The following is a 22,837-nucleotide window of genomic DNA, read 5'->3' on the forward strand; positions in this document are numbered from 1 at the left end:
AAATGCCTCATGGGCAACTCCCAAAAACTTTCTGGCCAGGCAGAAGAGATGCCACAGAGAAACTACATTTTCATTGGAAGCTCCCAGGCAAGTTTAGGGGAGAAGTTAGATGGAGAGAGGAGATAGATGGTGCTAGAATGCCACCTCTGAAATGAATGAGTTTCTTCACCAGGGGAGGAAAAAAATGAAGAACAGTCTGACTGAAAATTATTTTAGTGTAATTCCAAATGGCTTCTCATTTCAGGTTATATAGTGCATTTGGCGAAATAGAGTGACCCGGATGGGGAAGATGGAGAACTACCGAGGAAAAATACACTACTAAACTGTGGCCATCAGCTCAACCATCAAACTGGAAACACAGGATTTGCTGACGAATGTATTAATACATATTGGAAAGAGTCTTTTTTCCCCTCATGCCCTGGTATCCATATTTCTCTCACTCTCATTAAACACCACAGGTAATCTCATTTATGTACACAGGTTTTTTTTTTTTTTAAGTCATTTTGATTAATATTGTCCCTCTATGGTTAACTCTTATTAGAGTGAAATAAAGACCTTTCAAAAACCCTTAGGAACTAAATATTAAAACTGAAGCCACTGGATAAATTGTTTTTTTAGCTTTGTTTTTCATTGTACACCATGGCAAGAATTACTTTTTTTTTTTTAGTTGGTGTTCCACTCTGTCACCCAGGCTGGAGTGCAGTGGCAAGCTCATGGCCACTGCAGCCTCCACCTGCTAGGCTTAGGTGATCCTTCCGCCTCAGCCTTCCAAGTAGCTGGAACTACAGGTGTGCACTAATATGCCTGGCTTATTTTTTGATTTATTGTAGAGACGAGGTCTCACCAAGTTGCCCAGACTGGTCTTGAACCCTCGGGCTCAGTCAATCCTCTCATCTCTGCCTCCCAGGGTGCTGGGATTACAGGCTGAGCCACCGCGCCCAGCCAAGAATCACTATTAAAATGTCATTTGTCATTGCAGAAAACCAGCTTTTACCATTTCCCCTCTGTCCAAATTAATTTAAGAAGCCCTAAAGAATTAAATCTGATGTAAATTAAGGTGAAAGCTTTCTGATGCCCATGATTAATGTGAGTATGCTAAGAGTCTGCAAGTCCTAGCTGAGCACCACAGCAGAAAGCAGCCAAATTGGAGGCGATCTCATTTCACTTTAGAATTAAAAGCCCTATCACTGGCAACAGAGGAACATCTCCAAGGTTACTCAATATCAAATAGCCTGCAAAGACCCTAAGCCAACACCAGAGACTCCAGTTGCACCGTAAATGATAACAAACCTTATCCACAGTACCTTCAATGTAGTGTTTTTATGCAGCCCAGAGTGAAATATAGAGGCCACTCAAGTTACTTACTTTATCAGGAGTTAAAATAGAATTGCTGAAACAGCAGACTGGCTACGGACACAAAAACAAAACAAAAAGCCTTTTGTTTAAACAATCCATCGTGCTTTGTTAAGACCTGGATCATTTAAATGACTGTCCTTGCCATTCTATCCTTTGTGTGTTGCTTACCATTAAAAAAAGAAAGGGCAACATGTCTCTTTAACTATCTGAAAAAGCAATGATTGTTCGCTTTTCCTTTGCTCTTGCATCTGACTTCCCTCTCCCAGGTTAAATACGCTGCGGAAAGGAAAGCACTTCTTTCAGGATTACCAAACTCAGAGGAGTAATTAGTATTATAGAAAATTCTGTGAGCCAGCAAACCCTCCTGTTAATCCCATATTCTTGAATTTGCTCTCCTCTTTTCTCAAAAGGGAATTTACTCCATTGTTTCATCAGGTTGGGCAACTTTCCCTCAGGACAAAAATTACAAAAGAGTCCAATGAAATACCAAACATACTTCTTTAAAAAGCCTTTAATAACATTATCATTTGTCTTTGAAAAGTCAGACTAATTAAATTCACAAGAACTGAGTGGAGAAAACCAAATAAAGTCATCCTTTCTGCCAAAGAACTAACACCATGGTGGGGCCACATTTCTTTCTTTCTTTTTTTTTTTTTTTTTTTTGAGTTGGAGTCTCACTGTCACCCAGACTGGTGCAGTGGCCGCTTCCGGCCACCGCAGCCTCAACTTGCTGGGCTCTGGCGATCCTTCCGCCTCAGCCTTCCAAGTAGCTGGAATTACAGGCGCACACTACCACGCCCAGCAAATTTTTTTAATTTATTGTAGAGATGAGGTCTCACTGCCCAGGCGGGTCTCGAACCCGCGGGCTAAGGCAATCCACTCACCTCAGCCTCCCAAAGGCGCAGGACTACAGACTGAGCCACGGAGCCTGGCGGTGGGGCCACATTTCTAGCAAGGCTCCCACATCACATAATGAACAGCCTCAAAATTCATTGGCTCGGTCTCAAAACATGCTTGTCCCAATTCCCTCTCTGGAGATAGAGGCCACAGACTCCAACCTTTCACCTTGCCCCTGAGTTCACTGCCTTCTGCCTCCTCAGGGAACATCTTCCCATTCTCTTTTTTATATCTATAATCCTTCCCCTCCTGTTGGTCCTTTTTGTTTACGGCCATGTTTTCATAGGCTCTAGTTCTTTTTTTTTGAGTTGGAGTCTCACTCTGTCGCCCAGACTGGAGTGCAGTGGCCGCTCCCAGCCACCGCAGCCTCGACCTGCTGGGCTCCAGCAATCCTTCCACCTCAGTCTTCCGAGTAGCCTAAATTACAGGCGCGCGCTACCACACCCGGCTGATTTTTTGATTTATTGTCGAGATGAGGTCTTGCTGCCCAGGCGGGTCTCAAACCCGCGGGCTCAGGCAATCCACTCACCTCAGCCTCCCAAAGGCGCGGGATTACAGGCTGAGCCACAGAGCCCGGCTGGCTCTAGTTCTTAAAACAATAATATTAGTTCTACCTTGCCAGCACCTCAAAATAGTCCCTTTCCTCTCTGCTTTGTTAGTATCATTCACTCACCTTTATTAAAAAAAAAAAAAAAAAAACTTATTGTTTTTCTGGTTATAAAAATAATTCCTGTCTCGTGAAATCTGGCTTCTTGATCTAAAGGCTTCATTGAAACTGCTCTTTCAGGTGGAGCATGGTGGCTCTCACCTGTAATCCCAGCACTTTGGGAGGCTGAGGTGGAAGGATTGCTTGAGCCCAGGAGTTCAAGACCAGTCTGGGCAACCTAGCGGGACTTTGTTTCTACAAAAATTAAAAAATCAGCCAGATGTGGTGGCGTGTGTCCCAACTACTTGGAAGGCTAAGGTAGAAGGATCGCCTGATCCCAGTAGGTCAAGGCTGTGGCAAACTGTAATCATGCCACTGTACTCTAGCCTGGGCAACAGAGTGAGACCTTGACTTAAAAAAAAAAAATTGCTCTTTCAAAGGTTACCAATGGCCACATAACAGCCAATTCAACTGCCTCATCTTCTGACCTTTGCCATCTGTGAGCGCAATGACAACTGCCTCATTCTGGTTGACTGTCTTCTCCCTCCTCCAGTTGTTCTTTTATTGACTTCTCCTTCCCATTCCCTTCCAAAGCTCAACCCTCCCTACCCCACATCCCTTACTCTGTCCATACCCAGTCTTGTTACCCTCACCTCTTCACAGGTTGTTCCCTAGCTTTGACTCCCATCTCCCTCCTGAATTCTAGGTGACTCTTCCAGATACTTTTAGGACCTCTACAAACACAACAGTATTCACAGTCCCACGCACTAGACTATGTGCTGGGGACACAGACATGAAAAGATAAGGCCCTTCTCCCAAGAGTTTTACTGTCAGGTGGGGAGATAAACACACAAATACAATTACAACGGCATAGCATAAGCCATTTAATGAAGGAATGTCAGGTACTGTGGGAATGTGTGGAAAGTGGACACGGGCTTCCTGAGGCTGCTCAGGGGCGTCCAGGAGAGCTCTGTGGGAACTCCGGCCCCCACAGAATGACTCTCAACAGGGAAATAGAAGTTGGCTAGGGTGAGAGGTTGTGGTTTAAAAGGGAAAAGGTACAACTTGGGACATGTAGTGGAGAGAAAAGAAAGACAAAACAAGCTCACACTCCAGTTGAAGGACCTTATCCTTACATGTGAAGGCACAAGGTCAAGAACCTGGGGGAAGGGATCGAGATGCCTAGGGGGAAAGAGTGACAGGCCGATGAGATGAGACAAATGAGTCAGTTCATGAAGGTTCTCAGATGCAAAGTGGTTAGGCTTCGTCCTGTAGGTGATGGGAAACTGGTAAAGAATTTTTAACTAGGGAGAGGCTGCCCAAGTTGATGTTTTAAAGACAACACCCAGTGGCAGGGTGAGGTTCCACGACACCACCGTCATCAGCCTTGTACACAAGTTAGTCATCCGTACATCTTATCTCTCTGACTAGCTTTAAACTTCTGGAGAAAAGTACCAGTGTCATACATCTTTGACTCTACTAGAAGATCCAGCCCAGTGCCTCATTCATAATCTGTGCTTAGAAAACGTTTTTTGTCAACACAACTTGATTTTACATAACCAGCTTGTCAATACTTAAAGCTCAGCAGTCAGTTATATCTGTGTCAATAAACTTCACATATATCACCCTTAAACAGTTAAGTACTGAGAAGCCAATCCATATTTTACAGTTTAGAAGGGAACATGGAGACTATAAATTGTTTTCCAGAGGAGGAAGCCAAGCACAAAGATGGGATGTAAGTCCCAGTGTCCCACTGCTCGCTACTGATGGCCCTGGAATCAGAATTCTGTTCCCAGCTCATTTTCTGGAATAGCTAATGACAACAGAACAAGATGTCAATGCTGCTATAATGCAGGAAAGATGAGACAAGTATATATCCCATCGCTATTTGGTGGTTTTTTCAAAATAACATACCACTCCCTCTGCACTCCCTCAATCCTATGCCTATATTTACTAAAACTAGAAAATGATTTAAAATTTTCTATATAAATGAGTATAAGTAATTTAGTTTCCTGCTAATAAAAAATTTAAGATAATCTTTCTTTAGCCAGTGATATCTGACTTTCTTCTTTTACATGTCAATTTTACTAAGGTATTCCTTGGAAAGTAACAAACTAAGCAAAGTGTAAACTCAGCTGTAAGTGCTAAATCATTAACATATTTATTATTTTCAAATCTTTATCTTTCTTTTTCCTTGTATCCTATAACTTTAGTCTGTTGAGGTACTAATGACTTACTGCAACCCTAAAAATCAGGATCAAATGCCATTAAGATGAAATAAGGTTATAGATATTAATCAAACATGTCACATGATCTTGTCTTTGTTTCTTTTAGACTTAATTGAATTTTAATGAAATCAGGGGTGAGTAAAGAGAACATTTCAAGAGCAATGGTGAAGCCAAACATAGGATGCAATTCCCAATGTCCCCCAGCTCATGAATGATGATGCTGGTATAAGAATTCATGTGTCCCGCCTCATTTTGCAGAATAGCTGATGACAACAGAACAAGATGCCAATGCTAGCTGGGCTCGGTGGTTCAGTCTGTAATCCCGTGCCTTTGGGAGACTGAGGTGAGTGGATGGTCTGAGCCCGTGGGTTCGAGACCCGCCTGGGCAACTTGGTGAGACCTCATCTCTACAATAAATTAAAAATTAGTCGGGTGTGGTAGCGCACGTCTGTAGTTCCAGCTACTTGGAAGGCTGAGGTGGAAGGATCGCTGGAGCCCAGGAGGTTGAGGCTGCGGTGGCTGGGGGCGGCCACTGCACTCCAGTCTGGGTGACAGAGTGAAACTCCAACTCAAAAAAAAAAAAAAAAAAAGATGCCAATGCTGTTACAGTGTAGAAAGATGAAAAAATTATACATGCTACCTCTAGCTCAGCGAACGAATTTGCATTTCTGAATTGGCTAAAGAAACCACATCTGCCTTTTGTCATTAGATTCTCAAGGTGAGCCCTGTCCCTGTGAATTTCCAGAAAGTTGAGGGTGGCTGAAGAGGCATCAGAAGGACAGGTCTCCTCAGTGGCCTTGAGGTCTGAGATCCAAGTAAGCCAGTATGGGTGAGTACCAGGACCCTTCACTTTTCTGGGCCTTGATTTACTTCCCTTCAAATGGGTAAAGGGCACTGATCAGAGGAGTGGGAGGTTCTTTCCAGTTCTAGCATTTTAGGGGTCTTTCAGAGGCGGACAGAGAGTGGGGAAAGGCATCCTGTTCACGTGAATGAGATGAATCTGAGTCATGGCAAGGGTCTGTCATTGTCATTGGAGGATATTCCCTGTTCTGTTCCTCTCTTCTTCCTCCCCATAGAATATTTCTGGAGCACAGTGAGTGGGTGGAAAAGAACCAATTGAATTATGACGTTCATTGGTAACTAAGATGAGATCTATAAATTTATATCTGTTTCATTGCACTTAAATTAAAATGTGCCCCTCCCTCAACAGACATTGATTCCATATTGAGGAGCAGGTACTTTGGGATACTTTACATAAATATGTTCATTTCATTACCTTGAAAATAGATATTGTGGTCTTTGTTTCAAGCTCAAAATGCTGAAGAAACAAAATTAAACTTGAGTAACACACACCTATGTGTGTGAATCAGGATAGGAATCTAGATATCATACAAGTACTTTTCACGAAACCAGACTTTTCCTATTAGAAAGCTTCTGTAGTTTAGGTCATATTCTAATTTTTGACATATAATGGTTACATGATGTTTGCTCTATAATTATTTATTAAGCTATACATGTTTTATGTACCTGTCTGTGTTGTCTGTCACATATATTTAAAGCAACAGAAAAGAAGATGAAGAGCTCAACGCGGTTAGCACAAAGTGGGCAAAGCAGATGTACATCTGGGGCCTGCCTGAGGTTGTGGGCAGATTCATCATTCCAGGGCAGAGAGCTCTCAGTCGAAGTACACAAGAGCAAACTGTAAAGGCATTTCCCTGATGGTCCTGTGAACGTGCCACAGGACCCCAAGATGAGAATCTATAGCCAAAGACAAAGGATATCTGTGCTATCCCAGGGGAGACAGATAAGAAGGACTTCCTGCAGCTACCCAGGAGAGTCCAGGAGACCTCTGTGGGGACTCCAGCCCCCATAGCATGACTCTCAAAAGCGAATTAGTTGGCCAGGCATTGAGAGGTTGTGGTTCAGAAGATAAAATATATAGCTTGTGCCCAAGGCAGATAGGTAAGACAGCCAAGGTTCCTTAGCAAGTCCAGACAGAAGCGCACAATCTCTCCTAAGACAAAATCATCTGTTTAGGCCAAAAGGGAACTAGGAGACTTCATGACAACGAAGGGTAGATGTAGTCACCCGCAGGCAAAGTCTATGTCAGAAATTGTCAGAGAAACTTGGCTGGTACGACGTGGAAACCTAGTTCATACTTTAAGAAAAAAGTATACCATTTTTTAATGTTCAGTGGGTCAATGTGTGTACACACCTATAATTGTTTTTAATCACATGGTATAAGTTTTTAATCTCTTGGTATAAGTATCACATTGTAAGCCCCCAACTTGTATCCTTCCAGATATAATAAATATAACCCTCTGGCTTTGAATGAACATAGGCTAGATTCAGCACTCCTCCTGTGCTCACACTTCTAATTCTAGAGCCATCGAGCAAGCTGACCTGCTAAGATGTATTTCTTCAGGAAAGAGCTGTGACTAGAGAACATTTCTGATACCAACAACAGATGCTCTGTGAACTAATTCAGGCAGGAGTGTACACAGAGACAGTAACTAAACTGCCTGTTAAGCATACTGTAAGAAATTATGTCTCTCCCAAATTGGTCTTTTTGAGAATGGAGTCTTTAAAATGACATGTCTTCATTTCAGCCTTTAATATGCTCACAATTGTCAAGTGAGGTCTACAGGTTACATAGAAACCAAATTGGAACCTCTCATTAAGCCCACCCTTATCCCTTGACTCCCCTTCCATGGAATTGTGTCCCTCTCAGTAAAGCTGAAAACTATTCAGATAAAAATTTAGTTAGATATGGGTTACTTACTACCACAGCTACAATAACATTCATGAAGGGTTCAGACAATGGTGGACATAAAAAGAGTAGAATTCTTCTGGAAACTCAGTAAGAAGCTGAGTGAATTCTTCATAGGTAATGGAATCCATCTTCAAAAATTCACTATTCATTGGCAGCCGGTTGAGTATCCCCTGTCCAAAATGCTTGACACCAGAAGTGTTTCAGATTTCAGATGCTTTTGGATTTTTGAATATTTGGATTACACTTACTGGTTGAACATCCCTAATCCAAAAGTCCCAAATCCAAAATGCTCCAACGAGTATTTCCTTTGAGCATCACATCTATGCTCAAAAAGTTTTGGGTTTTGGAGCATTTCAAATTTTCACATATTGAGGAGCAGGTACTTTGAGATACTTTACATAAATATGTCCATTTCATTCCCTGAGGGACACATGTTTGTGTCTTCATTAGCAGTATATGATTATCTAAATCTCTGGTAACAAAATCAACACATGAGATCTGAGAGTATGACCACCAAATTTTATCAAATTCTCTGAAGACTCTAACAATAAATACAAGAGATCTCTGCATCTTGAAAGACCAGCTCCTCTCCCATGTGGGGATGGGGGAGTGGAGAAATGGGGGCGGGAGTTCTCCTGATGCTTTTTCTCATACACGACACCTCATACACACATCCACTGCATTGCTTCCTCTTTACTTTAGTCTTGATGTGAGACAGCAAGCTCAGCTCTTTCAAGCTGGGGGCCCACAAACTTTCATCAGTGCCTATTACAACTTCTGGCACTACAAAGAACTGATGCTCACATATTAATGAAATTGTGTCTATTACCTGCCTTTTTGCACTAACTCAAATTTAGTTTTTCATAAAACATTTCCCAGGAATCCTGTGCCTTCCTCAGTCTATTGACCGCTATGCATTTCTGCATTACTTTAAAAAGTAGATGCTTACAACATTTAGTCATTAATTTATTAGTACTCGCTGTGTCATTTCCCTCCATGTTTTATGGTCTCAAGTGTAGAGTCTAGTTCCCCATAAAAACTGACAGAATAATTTGTAAAGTGAACATTTAATGATGATGAGAAAGGAGCAACGTGTTGAATATTAAGGAATCGCATTCCTTAAAATTATGGACAAAGTCACAGTAAGAATAAAAGGAACAAAATAAACTCACTGTGAATAATTAGCTACCTTTCTATATTTTTAAATAATCATGAGGTTGATTAAACTTAGACTGATAACCTTCATGTCAAACCTTAATTTTTAAAAAATCATCACTGATAGTGAGGCAGTACATACTCTGCACTCATGCTGGGTTTATCTCAGCTTGCTAAGATGACATGGGAGGAGTGGTCCATGAAGTTCTGTACATGTGATTAAAAGTAAATAAATAGGCTAGGCTCGGTGGCTCAGCCTGTAATTCCAGCACTTTGGGAAGCCGAGGCAAGGGGATTGCCTGAGCCCACGGGTCCAAGACCAGCCCGGGCAACTTGGCAAGACCTTGTCTCTACAATAAATCAAAAATTAGCCTGGCGTGGTAGTGCACACCTATAGTCCCAGCTACTTGGAAGACTGAGGCAGAAGGATCACCAGCAGGTCAACACTGGGGTGGCCCTGTGTGTGCCACAGCACTCCAGCCTGGGCGACGAAGTGAGACTCTAACTCAAAAAAAAAAAGTAAATAAACAACAAAAGAACTCAGATACTCTTTCTCATTTCATCTTTCCAACTACTATTTGTAAAGTTATAATTTATCTAAAGTTTCTTATGAAATTTTGAAATCTAGATTTTAAAAGTTGAGCTCCAGGAATTTTCCAAAGTAATTTATTCTGTTAATAGTAAATCCCTTTCAAAGCATCATTTTAGGACATTGAGGCAATTACAAAAGTATTCATCTTTTCAAAATAAAATTCAAGTTTAGGCAAAACCAGTGGTGATAATATTTCACACAGATGTACTAAACAGTCAAAAAGAAAATAAAAGCAGAAAAGTATAGATAGATAGATAGATAGATAGATAGATAGATAGATAGATAGATAGATAGATATTCAATTTTTTAAGGGAAGGAAAGTAGTGATCTAGAACTTGAAAGTACATGAAAATAGGTAGTGAAGCACAATTTCCTGGAGTGTGATCAAAAAACAGTTGAGCCTGAATATTCAGACTCACACATACCTTCACAAAAGTGTTTTCTACAAGCCAGACCATGCACAGTTCTGTTGCTCAGGTGGAGATGGGCAGAGAAATGCTAACAAGGCATTGCCTCGGGGATTTGTACTGGGAACAGTGCCACTTAACATTCTTATTAATTACTTGGTGGAGAAAGGTGAGCTATAAGAAGAGTACTATTTCCTTGTCAAAATTTACTAAAGATAAATCACTAGAACCTAAAGGGATTTAGAAGAAATTTTGGTTGGATTTAGGCCCATTAGGGGACCAATATCTTGAAGGCAACAAGGCTCAAAGCACAACTCCAAACAAGGCCATCCAAGTGAGCCAAAGTAATGCCATTCTTCTCATTTAAGATCATAGTCACAAAGCATATAGGTTACTCAGGCTAAATGAAAAGGGAACCCAATAATGCCTGTCATTTCTGGACAGCTCAATGCCAAGACTATAAGACCCAAGATACTATAAGATACATGAGATAATCTGAGCATTACAAAAGATTAAAGGAAAAAAAAAACAGGGCTGTGATCTAAAATGTTTGTATAATGGTCTCCAACTCCATCTAATTTTCTGCGAAGTCATACTAAGTGATCCATCACAAAAACACAGAACTGAATACCACATGTTCTCACTCATAACTGGGCCCCGAGCAATAATCACATGAACACAAGGAAGGCCAGTGGGCCCTGCTAGTGGAGCGAGGGAAGAAGGGAGGAGGATGTGGGTCACGTGACAAAACAAAGAGTACCAGATTCACTACCAGGGAAAGGAGGGCCAGTTGGAAGCCCAAACTTCACCTGCATGCAGCCTACCTATGTAGTTAATCCTCACTTGTAACTCACATCTCTATAAAAAATAAAAATAGGCCAGGAACGGTGGCTCACGTCTATAATCCCAGCACTCTGGGAGGCCGAGAGGGGAGGATTGTCTGAGCCCATGGGTTCGAGACTAGCCTGGGCAACTTGGCGAGACCTGACCTCTACAAGAAATTAAAAAAAAAAAAAAATTAGCTTGGCATGGTGGTACACAAGCTACTTGGAAGGTTGAGGCAGAAGGATCACCTAAGCCCAGCAGGTCAAGGCTGCGGTGGCCATGCCACTGCACTCCAGTCTGGGCGACAAAGTAAGATTCCAACTCAAAATAAATAAATAAATAAATAATAAACAAATAAATAAGATAAAATGTTCAGAACACTAAATGGACTGTGAATCTATTGACAGCTATTCCTTCTCTTCCTAAGCAGAAATTATCTGCTTTTTTAAATTCCCATATGGCAACTTTTCACTTATCTCCTGAGTACTTTTCATACTGTGATTTTCACTATGGATAAAGGTAAAAATTCCTTGAGAGATATGACCCTGCCTTTATATTCTGCACTTCTGCCAGAAAAATAGATCTCTAACAAATAGCTGTTAAAGGCAGTAGTTGAGAATATGAGGTCCACAGTCTCAGACTGTTCAAATTTAAATCCTGGACCCACTGCTAACTAACTTGGAGATCTTGGGCAAGTTTCTAATCTTTGTGCCTCCATTTTTTCATCTGAGTATAGTAATATTAACCAGTAGGAGTATTGTGAGGATTAAATGATATACTACAGTTAACAGGCTTAGAACAGTACCTGATATTATAGTTAAGTATTTAATACATGTTAGCTAATAATCATAGTGGTAGTACATTAAAGGATGAATCACTTAATAAATGACTGAGATACAAGTAAAAATTGTCATAAAAATTAGAGGGGTCCTCATGCTAGGTTTTCCTTGAATCGGTAATAAAATTTCTCCCAGATTTAAGTCTTCCATAAGTAGATAAAACACAGGGTGCCCAGTTAAATTAAGTTTCAGATAAACAACAAATATTTATTTGGTATACTTATGTCCCAAATATTGCATGGTAGGAGAAATCTGGTAGGAGCAGCATCTGGCAGAATAAACACTTTGGGTTGGGTATGGTGGCTCACACCTGTAATCTCAGCACTTTGAAGGCTGGGACAGGCAGATTGCTTGAGCCCAGGAATTTGAGACCAACCTGGGCAACATAGAGAAATATCGTCTCTATAACAAATAAAAAAATTAGCCAGATGTGATGGCACGTGCCTGTAGTCCTGGTTACTTGAGATGCTGAGGTGGAAGGATCACCTGAGCCCAGGAGGTGGAGGCTGCTGTGAGCTGTGATCATGCCACTGTACCCCAGCCTGGGTGACAGAGTGAGACCCAATTCAAAAAAACAAACAAAAACAAAACAAAAGCAAGCAAACAAACAACTTTGGTTTGTTGTGCTAAGTCTCTGAATTTCACAAGTCACTTCTTCCTCTTTGAAGAACTTCCTCCTTCTTTATCACCTTTAGAGAGCCCTCTTTGTCCGGGCTCAGTGGCTCAGTCTGTAATCCCAACACTTTGGGATGCCCAGGCAAATGGATTGTCTGAGCCTGCGGGTTCGAGACCAGCCCGGGCAACTTGGCGAGACCTAATCTCTACAATAAATCAAAAATCAGCCAGACGTGGTAGCGTACCCCTGTAGTTCTGGCTACTTGGAAGGCTGAGGCAGAAAGATCGCCAGAGCCCAGCAGGTTGACACTGGGGTGGCTGTGAGTGTGACACTATACTCTAACCTGGGTAACAGAGTGAGACACCAACTCAAAAAAAAAAAAAATATTCTGGTCTCTGCAGAAACCTGCCTGTTTGTAGATATGCAAATCTATCTTTTAAAAAAACCCAACCCTGCTCAGAAAAAAAATACTTTAGTATATTTAAACCACCAGTACTAATTTTATCCAAATAAATCCCTGCTGGCACAGGATATTTTGCCACTGCCTTTTAAAAAGCTGTTCTAAGTATTCAACGCAAATTTGTTTTTCTGAACAAATTTGTTTGTTCCATTTAGTTGAAGCTGGGTGGAATTACAGGCATGCGCTACCACGCCCAGCTGATTTTTTGATTTATTGTAGAGATGAGGTCTCGCTGCCCAGGCGGGTCTTGAACCCGTGGGGCTCAAGCAATCCACTCACCTTAGCCTCCCAAAGGTGTGGGATTACAGGCTGAGCCACCGAGCCCGGCGACCAGAATATTTTAAGCATGTATCAGGCTGTATTTATATTAAAGACACAGTATACTATACATATTCATTAAAAATAGATATTCTTTTACAGATAGAGATCAAATTTATACTCTGAATTCGAACAGTCAGTAACCCAAGACAACAAGCAAAAGGAGGATGCCATCTTACCCCTCAATACTGATTTGAGGTTGAGCTTGGCTTGGCGGTGCAGGTCCTCAACACAGGGGGGTCTTGTGGTGGGAAGAAACACATTCTCCTGCTGGTGCCATGGAGCAGTGTAGTGGACTGTCCATCGGCTCTCTTCATCTAAGTTGGAAACCGCTATAGAAAGAAAAATAGAATAAAGTCAGGTGTCAACTTAAGCTTCACTGTCTCCAAATTTATTACATCAAGATGATGTTTTGGTGCCTAACACATCCATGAGTTAGGACCAGCGAGAGGGAAATGGAACAAATTTTAGATGAGACTGCATTTTAGACTCCAGGGGTCTTCCCCACAGTGTTTTCTCTACAAAGGAAAAACTGAGCTGAAACAGTCCATCTTCCATACAATGTTTTCTTATAATCATTTGCTCAATTCATTGCTTCCCAACATTTTAGGTCTTCCTTCTCTGTCAATATTCGAAAATAACTGACAAAACTGATAGAAACCTCCAATTCCTGCTAAACCCTCCCACAACAAATACCAATTACCCAACTGTATAAAACTATTGCATCAGTAAAGCTAGATAGCCCTGACAGACACAAATTGCCTACCAGGAGGTTGACACCAAAATCTTCCCCTCTACAGCATTATTTAAAGAGTATCACTGTTATAAACTCAGTACATTTAAAAAAATTAAGCATAAGCATTCAATTTAAAACATTTAAATGGCATATCTAATAAACGTGGAGATGTGCTATAATAGTTTCTGTTTTTCTTGCCTTCATGAGATGCTTTTATATTAAAATATTGTTTAAAAAATTACAATGTGACTGACTCTTCCCAATACAATCCAATTCAATTGAACTTTCCCAGCACAAAAAAGATGAAAACATTAGAAGGGAGAATGATAGGCAATCCTGAGACAAAGCTATATCTCCATAATAATTTTCCTTTCATCTTCCTGCCAAACCAGCAGGTATCAATTTATGAGGAAGAAGCAAGTCTCCCCTGATTTTACCTATACTATATGTTCACACTAGGCACATCCATTTCTACAGCATAACAAGTGCCTGGAGACCAGATAAAAAATTCAGATTCTTAAAGTCCAGTGGAAAAGCATGAATGAACTACTGCATCTACTTAAATGTATTTAAAATTAGCTAAACATATCCCATAGCACAGTTATTAGGGCTGTTATAAAGATCAAATGAACTAATTTGTGCAAAGCTCTTAGTTCAAGAAATAACTCCTGCAAAGCATGACTTTGGCAGGAACAGTGAAAATTATCTAAAGGAGCCCCAAACTTTGACCCATCACTAAGGAGAAACTGGGCTTTTCCCAGCCTTTCTGGAGATTTGGGTCACAGGTTAGCTCTCACTCCATATCTTATCTAGACTACAGCTACTAAATTTTATAATCCTATGAATCTAAAAAGATAAATTCACTTTTAAAAGGATCCTGACTTCTCCATAAATTGCTAAATGGGAAAATAAACACTGAGATCTAGCTATCAAGTTAAAAACAGGGATGTCCTGTGTGTTTTCTGCTTATAATGTTGACAAAAGCAGCAAGTAAATTAGGCACCTAGTATTTCACATAATCTCTTGTTGAACAAATGTTCTGCATGGTGCAAATAACTATCACTCTTAGTGCCTGAAATGCACAAAGTCCTGACTTAACTTTCATTTGTGTTTCAGAGAATCTAGCACTGGGCCAAGCTCGCCACATCCCCCAAAGTGCAGCTAGAGTTCATGACTACGTTTTGTGCTGATGTCCATTTATTTTAAAGATTGAGTTATCATATTCCATTGTCAGAAAATATTGAAAATGAAAACTTCTCCTATTTGCTGATTACAAACCAAATCCAAGGAACGGTAATGCATGGCTGTGCCAGCAACTGCACCATCAGCCCTACGGCACAGCTACCAACTGGCGTCAATGAAGCCCTAGTGCCCCTCACTCTCGCCAGGACAGCTTCTAATCCACAGGCTTCAGCAAGGCAGCGGCAAAGAACAAGCCCCGAGTGAACTTTGTCGCTCTTTCCAAAGCTTCTTACCTAATGCTCCCTACCCATGCACATTTGTCCAGTTTAAGCTATTGCTCCAAAAACTAAACTAAGCCAGAATAAACCACAAACTATGTAAAAACAAAGCCATGTAGTTCTAAAAATTACATCTTCAAGAGAATGAAGAAGCACCTGGATTAAAGAAATTTAAACCGACGAAAAGTACACGGCAAAGCCATACCACAAAAGCCCTGTGCTTTACAGTCATCGCTGATCAGTCTAGACAGTTTGTCCGTGAGCTCTTACATACATAACAAAGAGTGCCAGGGGGTTTTAGGGGATTATCCCCATCAAAAATATGTGATACATTACACAGAGGGTCCCTTACTCCAGCTGCATATTTAGCCAAAGAATTAAAAAACCATATCAAGGGAAACATAAATTAAATAAAGCGTTTTCCCCTCCTTCAAAGGACTTCTTCTGAGAAGCACAAAGAAGTGACTTCACTTAAAACCTCAATCATAAATAAATAAGACATGCTAAGATCACACAATACTGTCCAAGAGTTACAAAAGTCTAAGGTATTTAAACAACCCAGTATAGAATGGAGTTTAACTCATGCCAATTATACTGTTTCACACTAATTTCATCATGTAGAAGAATGAAGCAGGACATATAACACATACAGATACCCACAAAGACACACACACACACACACAGAAAAACACAGACACACGCATATAGACACAGGAACATATACCACACAATAGATAGTGGGGAGAAAAGAACTACTTACTTTTCTTCTTAAAAAGTTTAATTAAAGACTTAATCTTTGCATTAATGAAGACCACCATTTCCAGGACGCCTGCATAGAGCTTAGAAATTTAAATCACATTAAAAGCTCAGTCTAGTAGGCAGGTGGCAAGCTTCGTCCTTCTGCTCCAGATTCTACCTTTTCTTCTTCCAGTCTCATATCCTTAGACATCTGCCCAGGCTGATGTAACTTTGAGGTTGAGCTTATTGTCAGGCAGTTACAAACCATTAACAGTCCTTGAACCTGAAAAACTCCCACTGAAACCTAATCTTTAAGGCTGAGAGCAGCCAGTGACATCGTGCACAGAAAGAAAGAGAAAGCCAATCACAGTTCTTATTTGCATGATAGCCACATCAGGCTTTTGCCTCGGTGCCCATTCATTCCGTTTTCTCTCTAACTGATCTGAAGTTTCTCCTCTCTGGAGTCCATAAAAGTAGTGCAGCTTTTCCTCTATGGAAATCAAGATGAAACAAATTGATCCCCATTTCACTAGGCTACTATGAACATCCAGATCTTTTTTTGCAGGAGCCGACAAGTCTGAGAGCAATTCCAGTTAATTCAGGGTGTATGGGATTTGAACTGATTTAGAGGGGAAAAAGCCACACTATTGTTTCCCAGCCACGCCCCTAGACTCTGCCTCCTGATACCAAAGGAACATGTACAAGCAGCAAAACTTTAGAATGGAATCTCTAAGGAGCTGTAAATGATGACTTGGTTGCATTTTTGTGCAAATTAGCATGCCCTGTCTTCTCACCCTTTGCCAGTGATTGAGAATCAGCATTGTGTGTTTCAAAGTGTATCTTATTTGCATTTAGCTGCCACAACTCTCAAAAAAAAAAGAAAAGAAAAGAAAATCTAAAAACAACCAAAAAGTACAACTTTCCCACTCCAAATGAGAAGTCATATCAAGTACCCAAATCATTTTCATCTTTTATTTGAAATGTAATTATCACCTAAGCTCCTGGTTTTAAGAATTCCACAGTTCCCTTATAGAAGTCTTAAACAAACATTATTTGAGTTACTCTTTAACTTAAATATACCATACAAAGTTCTGGTTCTTTTGCCCTTTGCAATCAACCACAGAGAACTGAGGAAACACAAATAAAGACAGAGAAATGAGAAATGGGATTGAAGTAGGCACTGGAAAAATATATTCCAGGAGTGAAGGGATAGGAACAAAAGGGGGGAAAATCCACACAAATCAGGAAGGACTACAAAAGGGGATAAAGGAAAAGAATGTTCCTCACATCTCAGCCTGGCCCATGTCAGGGCCAAACAGTTTTGAAACCGTTTAGACGACCCCTTACTTCATAGCTTTGGGCCAAACTTATAACTGAATGGAAAAATGTAACAATCCACTAATTAAAAACATTTAGTTTATAGCAAAGGCTCTTAGTCAAAAGAATAAAATTTATGTAAGGGGCTCTCTCTAGAAAAAGCTTTGGAATGAGTCCTTTTCAAATCTTTTTATCCCCTTAATCTTATTTTTTGAACAACAGCAAAGACAAACAAAAAACAAAGAAAATAAAAATATTGCCATCTTACATACCTATTATCACAGATTTCTAATTCGTGTTCTTTCCTTCTATACACAGTTTTATTTTTAAAGTAATTAAATTGCCAGATGGCAAATGAGAAACAACTGAGACTGTAAGTCAGATTATATAGCTGCCTTAAATAAGTGGGCAAATTTCCCCGTTGGAAAACAAATTTATCTGCAGGAGTGACCTCGCTCTGCTCATTGCATTAGAGGTAGGTACACTTCTGGGCAGAAACACTCCTATTCACAATCCATCAGTGTGTGAGGTTAAGTGTCACCAAACATACTTCCAGTTGAAAACAGAAACTTTTCTTCCATGAAAACAAGCCCTAAAAATGCTCACTTCTCCACAGCATGTAGTTTTCCCTCTGCTCTACAGCGGCATCCAAACACGCATTCATTCATTCCTTAAAAAGATAACTATTGAGCACCATATACTAAAGGCTGCTCTTTCATTCAGTTGGGATATATCTTTAGACAAAACTCCTGGTGGAGTTTACATTATTTGACAATAAACTGCAATTATATGGTATATTAGAAGGTGAAGAGTACAATGACCAAGACAAAAAAAGTTGAGCAAGATAAAAGTGGTTTATTGGCAGGGGGATTATGGCCACATAGCAGTATTACGGGAGTTAGGGTCATTCTCATGGAAAGGTAAGATTTGAGTAAAACCTTGAAGGAGATGATAGCAATGAAACAAAACTCTGTACAATGAATCCTCCTGGCTCTCATTTTAAAAAGGGATACATTTTTCAGGTTGTGAGAGGCAATTTCATCCACCAGAACTAGAAAAATGCTCTTCTATCCCTTAGAAAATGAACCATAGAAAGAGTCATGCATGCTGTCGTTTCCTTTCTTGCCCAATATTAAGTCTTCTATTAAGTGACCACAGTTGTGAAAAGATAATGCCACTACAGTTATCCCTCAATATCCATTCCAGGACCCCATTGGGTACTAAAATATTTGAAAGTTCAAGCGCTTGATATAAAATGATGTAGTGTTTGCACATGTCCTTTGCACATCCCCCTGTATACTTTAAGACATCTCTAGATTACTTATAATACCTAATACAATGTAAATATTATGGAAGTAGTTGTTATACTATATTGGCTCTTAAATTTGTATTCTTTTTTCCTGTTGTATTCTTTTTTTATTTTTTTATTTTCCAAATATTTTTGTTCTATGGTTGGTTGAATCTACAGACGTGGAACCCACAGATATGAAGGACTGGCTGTGCCTGGTTACACACCAGCTAAGTCCAGGGGTAGGAAGCAGGCTTCCAACTCATCCTCTCTGCCCTCTCCCACGCTCCCTTGTAACTCTGTAGATCCAGATCTTCAGGTAATAAACCAAATAAATTATGATATTTGTTAACTGTGTTACACCTTAAGTTGTATTTTAGAAGAGCTTATTAATTATAAAATTTTCCCCAACAACATTGTCATCTCTTATTTTATATCCTTCATAAAAGCATAAGCACAGGGAAGTGTTTTCACCATATAATTTGCATGTCTCCGCGTTGTGGTTTATTGAAGAGCCATGTTTTTTTTGTTTGTTTGTTTGTGTCTTTTTTGTTTGTTTGTTTTGTTTTTGAGTTGAAGTCTCACTCTGTTGCTCAACCTGGAGGGTAGTAGTGGCATGTTCATGGCCACCCCAGCGTCGACCTTCTGGGCTCTGGCGATCCTTCCGCCTCAGCCCTCCAAGTAGCTGGAATTATAGGTACGCGCTACCAGGCCCGGCTAAGTTTTGATTTGTGGTAGAGATGAGGTTTCACCAAGTTTTTCAGGCTGGTCTCAAACCCATGGGCTCAGGCAATCTACTCACCTCTGCCTCCCAAAGTGCTGGGATTACAGGCTGAGCCACTGAGCCCAGCCGAAGAGCCATGATTTTAGGGAAGTATCTAGTGTTTTTAAATTGCTCAGTGTATACATTCAACAAAAAAGACAGAAATCCATGGTACTTCTTATTCCAACTTCAGCCAAATAATAGCAGCAGCCAAAAAAAAAAAAAAGTTCTAATATCCTCGACATGGAAAACTTCACAGCACAGCATAGAATTAAGAGTAACAAGCCTAACTCTGGAGCTATTCCACCTGGCTCACTAGCCACTCACCAGAAGAAGACTCCATCCATGTAGGATGCCTCTCCAGGCCTTGCTTTGCTCATCTGTAAGATGGAGTCACAACAGTATTTACACCACAGGGTTATGATGATAACTGAATGAGTCATGATTGATACAGTTCTTAGAACAGTCCCTGGCATGTGGTAAGCATATGCAAGTACATGTTAAATCAGTGAATAAAATCTGAAGAGATAGCTAAGCAGCCTTATGCTTAATAAAGGGCCATGCATTAGTGGAAAGGAACCAGCACCAAAGACCCCACAATTGTTTTCCTGCTTGTCTCAGAGTTAAACTATTAGCTCCTTGAATGGCTGCTAGAAACCTTCAACTTCCAGTTCTTCTCCACATATTATCTTTCTATTTCCTGACACTCTATTTCTAAGAGGTTTTTTTCTTTTTTTTTTTTTAATTCTCACTGGTCATCGGTGACCTGAATAGTACCAATAGCCTTCTTCTTTCTCCTCGTCTTTTCAATTATCTTCTTAACCACATATTGCTAACCACTTGACTCTTGAACGCTTCTTCATTGACGCTGTAGCACACTAGTTCCTCTCCATCTCTTTTTCTGATTTCCAACAAACTCTAAACAAGCTCCAAAGATCCAGTTCTTAAATGTCTGTCCTAAGCTATTTACTTATCCCTTGAAACTTAAATGATTTGTTGGTATAAGGCAAAAGTCATCAAATTATGACCCTTAGGCCAAATCCAGCCAGCCCATTTTCAATAACTGGAAAAAAATTAAAAGATATTTCAGTTGGGACACCATGGGTCATACCTGTAATCCCAACACTTTGGAAAGTCCAAGTGGGAGGACTGCTTGAGCCCAGGAGTTCAAGACCAGACTGGGCAACATAGCAAGACCATGTCTCTACAAAAAATAAAAGAATTATCTGGGTGTGGTGGTACATGGCTGTAGTCCCTGCTACTCAGGATGCTGACGTGAGAGGATCACCTGAGCCCAAGAAGTCAAGGCCGCAGTGAACCATGATCATGCCATTGCACTCCAGCCTGGGTGACAGAGTGAGATCCCAACTCCAAAAAAAAAAAATTCATAACGTGAAAACTATATAAAATTCAAATTTCATTGTCCAATAATAAAGTTGTAATGGAACATTGCCACACCCATTTGCTTAAATATTGTCCAAATTGTTCTTGGGCTGTAACAGCAGACTTGAGAGGCTACGAATAAGATCGTGAGGTCCTCAAAATGAAAGGATTTCCTGTCTGGACCTGTAGAGAGAAAGACTGTGGGACCATGGCTTAAGCCACTGCCTTTGAACACCCTTCTCAGTCATCATTTCTATTGATTATCTTTCATTTGTCTGTCCTTCAGTTCCATGTGCTAACCGCTGCTCAGATTTCACATGATCTCAAGTTTAACATATCTAATTTAAGACAATCAGTTTTTCCATCCAGAGTGCTTCTCAGGAACTTTCTTACTTATATTAGGACTATTGCCATTGTTCTCAATGAGCCAAACAGGTAAATTTAATCCTGAGTTAAAAATGAGAAAACAGAGATTTAGAAGCAAATGCCTACCTCGATTCCTCTCTCATTAACACATATCAAGTTTTGCAAAGACACCTTTGGTTAGTACATTCAAATTAATATATCTTGTATAGAGTCCTTATTAGAACACAAAACATAACAAAAATATTTAAAAGTAAATCACTATGCTCTAAAAATACTGTCAAATATTATAAAGCAAAATACGCCCTGACGTCACTTGAATAATCCTAGTGGCTTATCCTGGTCCAGGATTTTGAAATTCTATTACCACTACTATCACATAATATTCACATCCTTATCCATAAAGTTCCAACTTTGCTGCTTCGGCTTTCACGGAAATGAAATCTTCATTCTGATCAACACTTACAATTTTTTTTCCAGGCATCATCAGATCACATCTACGGTTATCTGATTACTTCCCAGGAGTCGGTATACAGCATACTAGCAAAGAGAGGATGTTATACAAACTAATATATAGCCTGAAAATCTTAACTGCATTTATGTTCCATCATTCAACAATTTTATATTGAGCACTTATTCGCTGCCTTGTGTTAGGAATCAAACATGATCACTGACCTTAGAAAGCTCACAGTCCAGTGGGAAAGAGAACATCCAACCAGATAAAAACAATGATATAATGACTAAGTTTACAAAGAGAGATATGACCACGAAGTTCCCAGGGGAAATGATAATGTGCACCTACCTCATTTAAAGGACCACCAGCCATTAGAGAACAAGGGAGAGGACTCTTTGGTGATGCACAGTCAATGGACACGGGGAGGTCTGGCAACACTTTGCTGAAAGGTCAAGGGAGAACCCCATAAGGAAAGGTGGTGAGGGAGGTGGAAAAGGGCAGGGATAGGTCTGCAGGGCCTTGCTTGCCATGGTGATGGGGTTTGAGTGGTGGGCAAGGGCATCCCTGAGAGGCATAAAAAGGAAAGCTGTAGGCCTAGTGTTGCCTGTCAGTAGACCCTGGGTGCTCACTGGAAAGTAGGTTTGAATGGGCTTGACCAGAGGCAAGGAGAGACTTAAGGAAAATGGTGATACAATCCACGCAAAAGGTGAGACGGTCAGAATTCATTCTCAGTGAGTTTCTTTTTCTGTAACTCCTTGGTTTTATCAGTCTGTGTTTAACAGTCTGTAATATGTTTCAGAAACCAAATAAGCCTGAAGAATAAAGTTAAAAAAATTAAACTCTATTTAATAAATGACTGCTACCACCCATGTTTGAGCACAGCCTTAAAGTGCAGCCTCGTTATTTTTATGAAGGACAAAGATTATATGTTTAAACCTAAAAGCTTCTTAACAGCAGAGCTATCTAAGGCTCCCAGAACTCATGGACATCGTCTTGCCCATCCCCCCACCTCACAACAGCTCCCCCCCCATTCCCTATCCTCATTTAAACAAAACCACACGCCCTCCTCAGTGCATTGCATTGCAGTTAGGACACTAAAAGTCTTTAGCTCGAATCCAAAAACGTTCACAAACATTGTGAAAAATATTGACTGAAGGGAAACATTTTCTTTTTTTCTTTTTTTTTTTTGAGTTGGAGTCTCACTCTGTCGCCCAGACTGGAGT

General features: G+C 40.3%; 1 protein-coding gene across 2 annotated transcripts in view; it reads right to left on the bottom strand.

Moving 5' to 3' along the window:
- The window catches only part of NHSL1 (NHS like 1), a 143,562-nt gene that overhangs the window by 56,126 nt on the left and 64,599 nt on the right, over positions 1-22,837 (bottom strand). The window contains exons 1-2 of one of the 2 annotated variants that reach the window (XM_008056306.2): positions 16,069-16,331; positions 13,292-13,444 (exon numbers count right to left, since the gene is read on the bottom strand). In XM_008056306.2, coding sequence (XP_008054497.1) covers positions 13,292-13,444; positions 16,069-16,126 — 211 coding nt within the window. In that variant the 5' untranslated portion in view covers positions 16,127-16,331. Of the gene's footprint in view, positions 1-13,291; positions 13,445-16,068; positions 16,332-22,837 lie in introns of those variants that run through there. The other variant, XM_021711486.1, reaches the window with a different exon arrangement.

The sequence above is a fragment of the Carlito syrichta genome, unplaced genomic scaffold (assembly GCF_000164805.1).
Source record: "Carlito syrichta isolate Samal-C Ts95f unplaced genomic scaffold, Tarsius_syrichta-2.0.1 Scaffold302318, whole genome shotgun sequence".
NCBI lineage: Eukaryota > Metazoa > Chordata > Mammalia > Primates > Tarsiidae > Carlito > Carlito syrichta.